General features: G+C 32.3%; 1 protein-coding gene across 4 annotated transcripts; it reads right to left on the bottom strand.

Annotated features, from left to right (window-relative positions):
• Window positions 1-5,900: 5,900 nt before the first annotated feature.
• LOC122604054 (NDR1/HIN1-like protein 1) lies at window positions 5,901-8,376 on the bottom strand. 4 transcript variants are annotated; one of them, XM_043776952.1, is made up of 2 exons: window positions 7,429-8,376; window positions 5,901-5,917 (listed from the first exon to the last, which is right to left on the bottom strand). In XM_043776952.1, exon 1 carries the CDS (start codon window positions 8,186-8,188, stop codon window positions 7,454-7,456), a length of 735 nt encoding a protein of 244 aa, XP_043632887.1. In that variant the 5' UTR covers window positions 8,189-8,376; the 3' UTR covers window positions 5,901-5,917; window positions 7,429-7,453. The 4 variants fall into 4 exon arrangements, with proteins under 4 accessions (XP_043632887.1, XP_043632885.1, XP_043632886.1 ...); XM_043776950.1 differs by lacking the exon at window positions 5,901-5,917 and adding an exon at window positions 6,297-6,590; XM_043776951.1 differs by lacking the exon at window positions 5,901-5,917 and adding an exon at window positions 6,649-6,665.
• Window positions 8,377-12,014: the final 3,638 nt, after the last annotated feature.

Here is a 12,014-nt window from a genome sequence, read left to right as displayed (position 1 = left end):
AAGAAAGAAGTCTGACAAATAGCGGAGCTCACTGGAAGACTTACCAGATCTCCTGACTAGAGTCCTTGTCAGTATTCTAGACCTTACAAGTCTGAACACTGATTACAAGGAATTGACTTTATGCCTTTACATGCCTTTAACCGGACAATCCATTTGTCTTTTATTAAAAGCCTTACACGCAGGTAAAGGTGGTTGGTTAATTAGAAGACAAGTCACTATCATGTGACTTTATTCTTGTACTTTAATCAATGCTTAAGGAATTAAAGTAATTTCCTTAAATGCATGTAACCATATTTGTACGGCAAAAAGAATATTATATTTATTCTTTTTACCTATAAATACCAAGTCACTTCCTCTTCCAAATTACATACTTCTGCAATTTGGTGTCTTTGCTCAAATACTCTCGATCTAAACAATCATACTTCACAACTTTAAGTATTTCAATCAAAGAGTTTATTTAGCAAAGATTAGATCACTTGTAATTCATAGGTTGTTTAGATACTTACTTTGTAATATCTTGTTCCGCAACAACCTTGTATTTTATTTAACATCAATAAATTGAATACACTTGAAAATTACATTGTGTCTCACCATTTACTTACTTGCTTATCTTTATATTGCTTAAGTACGTATTACGTTATATATATTCTTGCATTTATATTTATCGTAATACTAGTCCATTCTAGTGCTTACTTAAAGTTTCATACTAGTCCTATCTAGTGATTACTTGACTTGTTATTCTACACTTGTGGGTTAAACCATCGAGTGAGGGACTTCACATAGTTTCCTTGAATGCTGTCAACCATATATATACGACAAAGTTGGAATCCCAATGCCAACTTTTTCTATAAAAAGAGGTCTTTGCACAACAAGAATATAACTTTGCATATTCAGACTTTTGCAATGTTCTTGGTGTACTTGTGCAATATTCTCTCAATCGTAAAAGGGAACACTTCACAACTTTAAGTGTTTCGATTGTTAACGAGAATTTTCAAGTATAGATCGTTTGTATTTCATAGGTTGTTAGGATATTTACATTTATGTATTATCTTGGTTCCGCAACAACCTTGTATTTTATTTAGCATCAATAAATAAAATACATTTAAAAATTACAACTTGGTCTCACCATTTTTACTTTGTTGTATTTACTTATTGCATTGTCATTTCCTTATTGTCATCTGTTAAGTAATCTAACTAAGGACTTGGTATATATTCACTGTAACTGGTCGTCTCCAGTTCAGTGTTTATATTGCAAAGAAATCTCACCATTGACATAGAGGTGTCTTCAGTTAGTACCATCTCTTGAGTTGGGACTTATAAAGTAAATAACTGAAAGTAAATTGCGAGAAACAAAAGATGTTGAAACTATATAAAGTATATATATAATCAAGTATGTGACATTGAGACACGATGTACTTTTCAATGTATTCGATTTATTGATATAAACAAATACAAAGGTTGTTGCGGAACAAAGATAATCACAAAGGTGAAAATATCTAAACAACCTTCAAATACAAGTGATCTAAATAACTTGGAAATACTACTTAAAGCATATCTCACAAGTTGCAATGTCAAAAGTTCCAACATTTTGTAATTTGTAAGAAGCCTTGTATTTATAGCCAAAGTCCATGCTGATGTGGACTTGGCCGTACAATACTAGGTTGGGACACATTTTAACGAATTCAAATTGATTCCTTAAAAGTATGTGTTAAGGTTAAGTGTGAAAGTCATTTGATGTGACATTTCACACTTTATTCCCAACCTTTTACTCAATTTATCACTTTTTCAGGTGTTATGAAAATAATTGGATAAAGAGAGTTAAAGTAAAAAAGCTTACTCGTAATCAGTATAAAGTGTTATAAGTACTTTACACTGAGATGCTTCAGTCTTCGATCTGGTAGAATCTTCTCTGAGCTCTGCTTCTGAGATGATTCTCTTTCTTCAGTTTTCAGTCTTCGACTTCAGAATGAATGTCTTCAATTTGGGCTGATCTTGAACTAAAGTGAAGCTTCAGTGAACTTATTCTAAACGGGTTCAGAATTTTGTACAAGTATCTTCACTGAACTTCAGTTATTTCTGAACGAATCATACTTGGTCGATTTTCGACCCAACAAACAAAGGTTTAAAATAATTATTAACAAATTAATTTTATTAATTCAAGCTATTATCTATCATATAAATAATAAAGTAAATTTGTGATGACATAAGAAATTTTTACATTGTTTTATATGGTACAACCACGCATCTTTTTAATTTTATTATGACATTATCATGTTTTGTTAATTTAAAATTCAAAATATCCTTCTCTTTTTAAAATATCATTAATATAGATTTTTACTAAATGTACATATTATTATGTAAGATTTTAATAAACATAATTTTCTATTATAATAGGCCGAAAACTATGGTGTCTTCCAGATAACGAATTTACTTTTTTTGTTTTTTACCAACCGTATATGTTTCAATATATGTCCACACCTACACAACGTTTGTTTACGTTTAATTTTGTTTTTTACATAATAAACTATCACAACTTTTAATCTTATTTAACGCTGTAATAATACATTTAAAAATAACAACATATTTAAAGCTACCTGAGTATCATTTGGTTTATATACAATAAGTTAATCCGGTTTGAACCCGATTGATTAGCTAATTTTAATTAAATTAGAACCGAAACATTTTTAATCAACATGTGTCACACTATCTAAGTGATGCGTGTCTTTCTATATATTAATCTTATCTTTTAAATACCATATATAATTAAAAATACTATTTAATTAGTACATAATATATTTAACATATAATGAGACTTTTATTATTAAATTGTTACTGTATACTCCGTATATCGATAATTAAAATATGTTCAAAAAAAATTTCAAAGCAAACTTTTTAGTATATATGAAAATTAGAAATTGCTACACATACATTTTAGTTTTTCTAGAACATTTAGTCAATATACGACATCGAGAACCCCTCATCGTATAATGGTGAATCTTTACACGTACTCTAGACAACAATATATTAACCATGAGATGTTACAAGTATAAAAAGGGAAAAACTCCAAGGTTTTGTGATCCTTAAAGATCGAACTCAAGACCTTAGGTATAACTAAGAGTGTCTCTGACCCGTTAGACTAACCTTCATATAAACCTATTAAACATGTAACAATAAGGAGTAGACGCAACGGATAAATAAATCACGTATAACATATAATTAATTAACATAAATAATGAATAGATAAGATTGATTACCTTTTGTTGTTGTGACTTAATCAAATAAGTGACGTTTGAACAAGAGTAACAAATAAGATTTTAAAGTAAAAACCTTTTATAGCCTAATAGTTTAACCCTAACTAATATTTTAATAATAAAATACTCTCATTCGATGTGATTCACTTGACAGTAGAAACCAAAGAACCCATAAATGACTTTGTTATTCTACCCGAAAAAACAAAATTCATCATATCATAAAGGATTATTAATATAATGATAATAATAATTAACATAGATTTTGGTGATGTAATTGTTCATTTATATATTTTATTCGAATTTACCTTTCAACACTTACCTTATTTTCATCTAGCTTCCGGTCAAGTTACGTCTTATCTCCTGAATTCTAATTAATCTATTCATTTCATATTTATCCATAACAATTTATTTATTTTGAATCCATTAAATCGTATACGTAAAGAATATTAATTTCAATACTCCATAATTTGAGCATGTATAATAGCTAGTTATGTTATTCGAGCTTTGACGGGAAGAAGGAGATACATTCATTTATTGTCTGAAAATGTATTGTCATATACAAACTTCACATATAATAATCATCTTCATAATCAATTCTATGAAATAATTGAAGAAATACAAAAGAACAAAACTAGTAGAGAATACTCTCCGCTTGACATAAAAGGAAAATTCACAATAGATGAACTCATGAAAGTAAAACGTAAACTAGTTAGCCTATCCTCACGTTAATGGCGAAACACGGTTCTACAACAAAAACTTTGGCATACAAACAATATACAGTAGTATCAGTGTAATACAAATACATGTATGTCAAATTTCCAAACCCAAATTTAAAAAAAAAAAAAAAAACAAAACATGTAACAATGATAAAAAGTTAAGTATAAAAACTATAAAAATAATAAGATATATGAAACCATAAAACAAAAAAATAACTAGATAATGCGAATAATGACATTCCGAAAACGGTGATATAATATAATTTCTTGCTTTAAAGGTTACATAAACTTAAAACGTAACAATGAAGATTATTTTATATTAAAAAATGTTATATATAAGTATATAACGAATAGGAAGCGGAACATAATCAAAACTAAACGCTCTAAAAGTTTGGTGTACACAAACTGAAAACAAAAATTTTGATGGAAGGCCAAACTTAAAAGATATAATCTTTTAGGGCAAACTTAAAAATATAACTTCGGGAGTTAAAAATGAAGAGGAAAAAGTAAAAATAATATATGGTATTTCATAAAATAAAGTTATATTATGATTGGGACAAAAGTTGAACCATAAAAATCTTAAAGATAAAAAAAATTTTGATAAAAAAAACTAAGGTCGCATTTGGTTCACAGAATTTGATGGAAACCGATGGAATTGAAACTGAATTCCATTCCTTAACATATTTTGTTGGTTAAAGATGGAGGAATCACATTCCGTTGGAATATAAACATTCCCCCATTTAATGGAATCTCCGAAGGAAAGAATTTCATTTCGTTCCTCACTTGAATCTTCAAAATATCAATAACATTCTGTTAAACTTCAAAATATAGGTAATTGTAAGTTAAATTAGTAATATAAATATGGGCTTATCCAAGGATTTTGTGGCTAAGACCGGGTCATGAACCAGTCTTTGAGCCGATAGCAGGAGCAGGAGTCAGGACTAAAGTAGTCTTTATCATTTGTCAAGCTTGGTAGGATAGGACCAAAGCCCAACTGATTCGGGGAAAGGACTAGTCTCGGATATAAACTAATTTGCCAGAGCCACACATGTTCTCAATCAGACTAATTACACAGTTATACATACAGAACATGACTCCATCAAACAAAACCAGGTCTACAACTATTAAAGATGCCATGTTAATTTAGCTGTTAACATACCTCTGAGAATTTAACTTACACTATATTTCATGTTTATGCTCAGATTGTATCAGCTCAATACAGCCTGGACAATACATAGCCTGAGAGTATTATGAGTAATGGAACCAAACATAGAGCAACATGGACCATATTTAGAAGTCTAAAATATGGGCCGCTCCATACCAATCAAGTAATATGTTTATATTCCTAAACAATTAAGCTTAACTTCAAACTACTACGTTCATCTTTCTAAACAATTATGTTTAAAATTAAAATTTCTAATTTATTCTAATTTTCTATTCCTTATAAATTCATAAATTATTAATTTAATATATGTTAACCCAGATCCTATTTCCCCCGAGCCAAGTCCGAGAAACTGAATCGTTACTCTCACCTCACACAGCCAAATCTGAGTAGCAAGTTCCCCAACGTTGCAAATTCAGCTGATTTACTTATGGTGGTTGTTACTCAATCAGTGGGTCGAGTTGAAAGGCTACAGTATGAATTGAATTGGGCGGAACTCACCAATGTGTGATTTTTAAGCACAAATCCTCCGAAATCATTTCCTATAGATGATCATTGAAATAAATTGCATTTTGTAATCATACTTGACACATCGACTATTTAGAAAAGAAATCAAACTTTGAGCAGAAAGTGTTTTGAAATAGCCCCAAATCTTATGCAGAAATTACCAAGTCTTTCCACATCTGCTTTCATCTATTGCAGATCAAAGAGGGGCCTTGGTAACTCAAGGAAGACGGACAGACTGACTTTGTACGTGACTACCTTCACAATCCGGTGACCTACAAATTCTAAATCCCGAATAAAACAAAAACATGCAATCAGCATGTATAGAATCACAAGGGAAGTAAAAGCTTTTTCAAACCAATCATATCAATCAGATTCATGTGTCCTTTCTAAAAGTAGTTTTTCGTAGAGAAAAGTATGTAATAAGACTGGTATAAGACACACTACTTAAGAAGAGCAGCAAAGATCTATCTCCATGACCATAGACGAAATAAAAGTTAATCACAGCAACAGAGACACAACAAGCATTAATAGCAAATCTAAATCTAAATATCCAAAAACTACAAAGCTAGTTTGAAGCATCCGAAATTTTCAAGAACTAAACCTAAACTAATACCATACTAGTAGGAAGTATGAAAAATTTCAAGAGCTAGCATCATACAAAGCCTTCAATAAAAACCTGTCCATCAACCACATACTAAAGCCCAGCTCTACATTTCTTGGATCTTAAGGTATAACTATTAGAAACATCAACAGATGAGTTAAAACGTAAGAAATCCTCAAAACCATGTTTCTAGCCCACCAAGCAACAAGCATGAACATCAACAATGACCGCCAACAAATGACCTAAAGATTGACGATTCTTCATTAACCAAATAAAGAGCGAGTAAAAACCTCATCCTAGCATGTGTACGAAACAAGCAAAGTGCCTCCTTAACCATATCTTCATAAATTAAGCTGGGTAAAACATGAAACATTAACTTCACTTGCATGTTTGTGTCATATGAAATGTCAAGCTAGATTGATAGAGTTCTGCGAAAGACAAGCTATCGATATTTCATAACATTCTAATAAAGGAAAAATTCAAAGAAGCACGTTATTGTCAATGAGGCAGATGAAATATCATATTTAAATATTATTAACAAGTAGATATTCGGTGACCATCATGAAATCTGGACACATACTCATTAATGCTGGTTATAGTTATTTTACAAAATGAATGTGATTATATGACATAAAAGCAGCTAAAATTGTAAACAATCTCCAGCAGTCCAGCCAACTACAAACTATGCAAAATCTCAACTCCAAACCATTTACCAAAAAATTTATAGTTAATTAGCTATTATGTAAGTGAAGAAAAACACACAAACAGTCTCCAGCATACTACGGTGATTGAATCAACTAGAACATCGAATGAATTGTCATGGAATGGAGAGTATCACAATGATATGCTAGCATAAACACTTGCAAACAACTCATACCAATTATATTGAATAAGCTCACTCTAAAGTGTAGTATTCAGCCTGTTATAACTTAACGTCACCTACAGAAGACAACCAATAACTAGGTTCAACTAGCATCATTTTGCATCTACAAACAAAGACATAAAAAAGAAATCTAATCAAAACGAGGCCTGGCTAAGCAACACAAAAAACCAAGACATATAAACTTGTCAACTAAATGACAACGACATAAACAAAAAAAGAACACAAATAAGAAAAAAAAAATCGAAGAACAAGTGTATATATATATATATCCAAAAACTAGGGTTCAAATAGATTTCCACAAGACTAACCTATACAAAATAAGTCGGATAAACCTCAAAGACCAACTCTGCAATTCTTAACTCCAGCAGCAGTCAAAGATCCAGAAGAAGTTGCATTAGTAGAAAAGGCGACATTCAAATCAGGACAATAAACCCTCAAAACCCGTCTTTTAGCCCACCAAGAACCGGCTTTGAATCTAACCCTGGCAACCATCCTTATATTAAAAGCAACAGCATTCCCCTTGATTCGGTCATTGGCAATCCCATTCTTGTCATTCACATAAGAGGAAACCGAAGCAAACTTGGCCCCGAAGGCCGTCTCATTCTTTTTGCCTTGAACAAAGGGGGCAACAGTAGTTTCGGCAATAGATTCGGCCTTGTAAAAGACGGCAGCTTCGATTTGATCATAATACAGAGTGATCTTTGAGTTGGGGTTTCTAACCATCAACTGGGCATCCCAATTGCCTGAAACTAATGAGTTGGATGATGCATTGAAGTTGGATACAGATAAGGAATTGACACGGAATTCAGGCACTTGTGGACGGAGAATGACCCACATAAGGAAAACGATTATGCCGGTGATGATGATGCAACCCATGAAGATGGCGAATATGCGCCGGAGGAATTTAATGCGTTCTTGTTGTTGCTGGAGGGTGTATGGGTTGTTTGGTGGGTAGTATGAAGTATTGAAGTAGGTTTGTTGTGCAGCAGGGTACGGATATGCAGTGCCGTTTTGGGGCGGTGGTGCTGGGTACCCGGTCACCGGTGGCGGACGGTTTGGATCTGCCATAATTGATTGTATCGTATGTTAGATATATGTGGTGAGATTGATAATTATGTAGATTTGGGGTTAATTTTATGCCGGGAACCCACCGCGTGAAAGCTGCCTGACAAGTACGGGTGTGTCGGTGACTTGCGCTTTCGGATTCCTATACCATTTCATAACCTATTTCTGCTGGAGTATATCACGAGATTCGGCTAAGCGTTGCTTGGCCAACCTGTACCATTTCTAATAGATGAGTAGTCTCAAAACATATTAATCATAATTAAAAAATTAAAATTCAAATATATTAATTATATATATCAAAATCAACTTGAAAATTTACTAGCTAAATAGTCACTCCATCGATAAAAATATTCCTAAAATTTTCCGTATATTCATTATTGACCGAGCCATGTATGATAGTGCCCTGCAAATAGTAAAAAAAAAAATGAAAAAAACTGGTAAGTTCTCTTATTGTGTTTCTATGTATTTAACCCAATTTTAAAAAATCAACCCCAAACAAATTAACCATAAGAATTTAATAAACATTTTTGCATACAGATCCAGGAAACTCGAGCCAAAAACCTTGCAATTAAAGTCAACTCCTGCTGTGTTAAATCTTAAACATAACGTGGATCAAATGGTTTTATCTAAAGATATTATTTAAAATTGATATCATGTTTTTCATAAGTTCCGAAGTATATCTGTCATACACAAACTAAAATGATGAATTGTTCCACCATGATAAATAATCATACTAAATTATTCAACACCATCTCAATATGTAGCATTTTCTCCTGATAAAATAATAGCGGCTAAAAAATTACACCATTAATGAGTTAATTTCAAAACAGATTCCAAATAGTCATAGTCAATATATTAAAATAATCATAATCTTACTCATAGAAAAATTCGACTTTTTATCTAAAAGCTTATAGAAAGATATAATCGTAAATCTTAAGTATACACAATTAATGTGCTACTTTCAAAACGATATCAAAATAATCAAAGTCAATATATTGAAGTAATCAGAAACCTACTCATAGCAAGTTTAGACTTTATATCTAAAAGGTTATTGTAAGTCCCAACTATATAATAGATAAGTGCTGAAAACAACTCGATGTCAATGGTGAGTGTACTTTGCAACACGTTCTCTTAATCTGGACGTGACCAGTTATAAGTTAACAGTGTACCAGGTTAACTGGAGTTATACTTATTAAGGTGACAAACAAATAAGTAAATACAATGCAATAAAGTAAAGTACAAATAAGTAAATTGGTGAGACAATATGTAATTTTTCAAGTGTATTTTATTTATTGATTGTTAAATAAAATACAAGGTTGTTGCGGAACCAAGATAATACACGAATGTAAATATCCTAACAACCTATGAAATACAATTAATCTATACTTGGAAATTCTCTGAAACAATTGAAACACTTAGAGTTGTGAAATGTTCCTTTTTACGATTGAGAGAATATTGCACAAGTTCACCAACAATATTGAAGAATGTATGTGTTTGCAAAGTTGTCAAAAAGGCTTGTGCAAGGACCTCTATTTATAGTCGAAGGTTGAGCATTGAGATCTTAACTTCAACGTACAAATATGGTTGACAGCACATAAAAGTATTAATAAATAATTCTTTGTGTGTGTTAAATAAAGTAAGACAAAAAGTTACTTTATTCAACCACTCTACATCTTTGCACTTTTATCCACAGACAAGATTATTATCCGGGTAAAAAGATGTAGTGTAAAAGATCCTCCTCGTAATTAGTGTAAAGCTTTGTAAGTGCATTTACACTTGAGGAGTCTCTAGTTGATTAATCTTATAGAATGTCAAGTGGGCTTCGCTGCCATTGCCATTCTCTTTCTTCTACTTGTTGTCTTTGACTTCAACTGGAATGTCTTCAGATAATGGTCTTCAGATGTTGACTGGAGGAAGTCATCAGTTGCATAATATGTACATTGCAACTGGACTTCAAATATTTCAGACAATTTTTCTTGCTTTACAGATGCAACTGGAGAGCTCCAGTTTTTAGCAAAACTGGACCTAACAAATTCCTCCTAATTGTCCTGAAATATTGCCAAGTAATTTCAAACTTGTTTCTATACAGGTATAAGTTTGAAATACTTGTATTTGATAAAACCTATTAATTTTCCAAGGCATTTTTATAGATCATCAAATGCCTTAGGTTCAATTTTAATTGTTTGTAGATTCTATCAACTATCTAACTTGTGGGTTACAATCTGCCAACTTGTATATACAATATTTTACAAAGAAGTTACAAGAAAGTAAATAAAATTACAAGTAGATAGATAGAAGGAAAACTTAAACAGATGGCCCTTCGCCAGTTTTCCTTCTCTTAGCAACAGATGAGATTGGTTGTTGATCTTCAAGATCGAAGTTCAGTCTTTCTTCCACATTTTCTTTGAACTTGATTAGACTTTGCAATACATAGATCTAACCTTTCTCAACTTTGTTCTTCTGCTGTCGTGCTTCCAACAAGTTTAGCATGTAATTTGATAAATGATTCGTGTTTTGATGCGGAAGTTAGGTGATCAACAATGGTGGAAAGTGTGTGTTAGTGTGTGTTCTTGAGAGAGAGAGATGTGTGTGTGTAATGACCTGATTTCATTCAATTCCCGAAAAGGCTTACAAGTGTTATTAAAGTTATAAGGAAAGAAGGCTTGAGGGGTATTTATACTCTAAGCAAACTTATAAAAACTCCCCCTCAACCTTTCAATAAGTACATAAAAATACAAAGTTTGAAATACAACTAAGCACTATTTTGTATTTCTAACACATTCTCCCCCTAAGTGCTTGGTTGTGTGCTAGGTTGTCCATCATCTCTTCCTTTGTTGTCTTCTTCTTTTGCTAGCTCGCCTTTGCTTGTTCTTTCTCTTCATGTATCTTTGAGCAACATTTGATGTTGTAGGCTTGTCAATCTTTGAACTCCAGAAGGCTCTTTTCTTGTAACTACTCCATGTGTCTTTCCAGTACTTCTTGGGAATGAAATGCCAGTTATCACCTTCAAGACGTTCATCTGACAACCTGATGTTATCTTGGAAATTCACAGGTGGAATGTTATGAGGACCATGTTTATGACTAGGATTCCAAAGAACCCATGAACCTGTCTCAGTATGAATTATTCCTTCTTGAGCCTTAGGAGTTCTTGCAACAATGAGATCTCTTATTCTTTGACGCATCTCAAGAACAACTTTGATACGTCTTATATGATCTCCTCTCTGATACTTGATGTTATCATCTTCTTCATGATCAGAATCTTCATCTAATGCACTTAGAATGGATAGACAGTAATTCAAAGTACCATCAGAATACTTGGGAAAATCTGAGGCACGAATGAAGATCTTTCTCTTTAGTCGATTAATGAAGACAAACCCATCCAAGTCTTCAATCACATCTCCATTTTGAAATGAATCTAGCTCATAAACTCCAGCTCTTTGGTTTGGTTTTGTGAGATTAATTCTGCTAGTTCTTCTTTCTAAGCCAATCTGAAAGTCATTGAATTCATAAAATCTGATCAAGGCTTGAATGTGGCTTTTTCAATGCTTCATAGGCTTGGAGTTGATCTGGATTCTTGATTATCAGGTAAGCATATTGATTGTAGAGGAAAAGAATGCCTGAGATCTTCAAGTGTTGAAATAATTCTTCTTGAACAACATAAATGTTACCATCTGCTCGACGAACTTTAAATCGAACAAGTCTGATATTGTGAGCTTTCGGGGGAACAAACAGCTCTAGCACTCTAGCGATTGGTCTTTCAAATTGCTTATACCACCATTCATCTTTCACAGAACTTACTGCATTCATCAACTCCATGTATGCATCTCTT

The sequence above is a fragment of the Erigeron canadensis genome, chromosome 6 (genome assembly GCF_010389155.1).
Source record: "Erigeron canadensis isolate Cc75 chromosome 6, C_canadensis_v1, whole genome shotgun sequence".
Classification (NCBI taxonomy): Eukaryota; Viridiplantae; Streptophyta; class Magnoliopsida; order Asterales; family Asteraceae; genus Erigeron; species Erigeron canadensis.
Note: the sequence above shows the minus strand (reverse complement) of the source record. Positions and strands in the feature narration are given on the sequence as shown.

Bases quoted from the DNA above. Each gene is read 5' to 3' on its own strand.
- LOC122604054 (XM_043776952.1), bottom strand. From the start codon at position 8,188: ATGGCAGATCCAAACCGTCCGCCACCGGTGACCGGGTACCCAGCACCA.